The 1,607-nt window shown below is 68.3% G+C and overlaps 1 protein-coding gene across 1 annotated transcript in view; it reads left to right on the top strand.

Annotated features, from left to right (window-relative positions):
* The window catches only part of RFX1 (regulatory factor X1), a gene marked incomplete in the record, with an annotated part of 48,718 nt that overhangs the window by 46,296 nt on the left and 815 nt on the right, over positions 1–1,607 (top strand). Inside the window, 5 exon segments of the mRNA XM_027776778.1 lie at positions 329–478; positions 574–749; positions 1,124–1,277; positions 1,360–1,405; positions 1,541–1,602. Coding sequence (XP_027632579.1) covers positions 329–478; positions 574–749; positions 1,124–1,277; positions 1,360–1,405; positions 1,541–1,602 — 588 coding nt within the window.

The following is a 1,607-nucleotide window of genomic DNA, read 5'->3' as shown; positions in this document are numbered from 1 at the left end:
GGGAGGGATGGCCACGCCACAATCCCTTCTCCTCCCGGGATCTTGGGCACGCACACACACATGCCCGACGTGAGTTCTTTAAGCCGCCAGTCCCCACCAGACCCGGCTGACCATGTGTGAGTCCAGCGACCTAACGTCTGCTGGTCTCATAGATTTTTTTTTTTTAACTTACACCCTTAGGCGGGCACTCACCTTTACCCTTTGATGTCCAAACAAAAGCAGAGCAAAGCATACGCCCCCCTTCTTCAGATAAGGGAAGCTGGCTCAGAGCTTGCAGCCTGTGGGGCCGGCCCGGGGGGAGCCACAAACCCCGGGTTCCCGCACGCAGGTGGCGGCGGCCGGAGCCTTCGCGCAGACGCTCCGGCGCTACACGTCGCTCAATCACTTGGCGCAGGCGGCGCGCGCCGTTCTGCAGAACACGGCGCAGATCAACCAGATGCTGAGCGACCTCAACCGCGTGGACTTCGCCAACGTGCAGGTGAGCGCGGGGCGCAGGTGAGCGCGGAGCAGCCTTGCAGGGCGGGGCCCCGGCGGCAGCTGAGCCGCAGGCGTGGCCCGCCCGCTCTGCCCCAGGAGCAGGCCTCGTGGGTGTGCCGCTGCGAGGACCGCGTGGTGCAGCGGCTGGAGCAGGACTTCAAGGTGACGCTGCAGCAGCAGAACTCGCTGGAGCAGTGGGCGGCCTGGCTGGACGGCGTGGGGTGGGGCCAAGGGGCCCCCACCTTCCCAGAACAGGCCTGGGGCGGGGCGAAGCAGGATGAGGGCGGAGCCTCTGCCCTGGATGAAGGGCGCCTCCGGGAAGCGAGTGCGGGCCCCAGCCGGGATTGCTTGGCTTGCTCGATACCTGAGCTCCTGGAGGCGGAAATAGGGGGCAGGGGGCGGGGCGGAGCCGGGCCTGAGGGTGGGGCCAAGGGGCCCCCACCTTCCCAGAACAGGCCTGGGGCGGGGCGAAGCAGGATGAGGGCGGAGCCTCTGCCCTGGATGAAGGGCGCCTCCGGGAAGCGAGTGCGGGCCCCAGCCGGGATTGCTTGGCTTGCTCGATACCTGAGCTCCTGGAGGCGGAAATAGGGGGCAGGGGGCGGGGCGGAGCCGGGCCTGATGGTCGCCTGTGCGTCACTGCCCCCAGCTCCATGGTGATCCGGGACCTGACCCTGCGCAGCGCCGCCAGCTTCGGCTCCTTCCACCTCATCCGGCTGCTCTACGACGAGTACATGTACTACCTGATCGAGCACCGTGTGGCCCAGGCCAAGGGCGAGACCCCCATCGCCGTCATGGGCGAGGTGCGAGCGGTGGGGCGCTGGGGGCGCGAGCGGGGCTCCAGGCGGCGGGACCCTCACCCCTTCTATCCTCGCCTTCTTCCAGTTCGCTAACCTGGCCACCTCGCTGAACCCCCTGGACCCGGACAAAGGTAGGTAGGGGCACGTCCCCTCCCGTGTCCCAGGACCCCAGCAGGGCGGCTGGGAGGACCGGGTGGAGGAGGAGCCGGCAGGGTCCTGGGGCACCTTCGCCCCGCGCTGAGCCAGGCTTGGTCCGTGTGTCCCAGATGAGGAGGAGGAGGAGGAGGAGGAGAGCGAGGACGAGCTGCCGCAGGACATCTCGCTGGCGGCAGG

Source organism: Tupaia chinensis, unplaced genomic scaffold (genome assembly GCF_000334495.1).
Source record: "Tupaia chinensis unplaced genomic scaffold, TupChi_1.0 Scaffold138060_1, whole genome shotgun sequence".
Taxonomy (NCBI): Eukaryota; Metazoa; Chordata; class Mammalia; order Scandentia; family Tupaiidae; genus Tupaia; species Tupaia belangeri.
The sequence above is the reverse complement of the archived record's forward strand: the minus strand, read 5'-3'. Positions and strand labels throughout refer to the sequence as shown.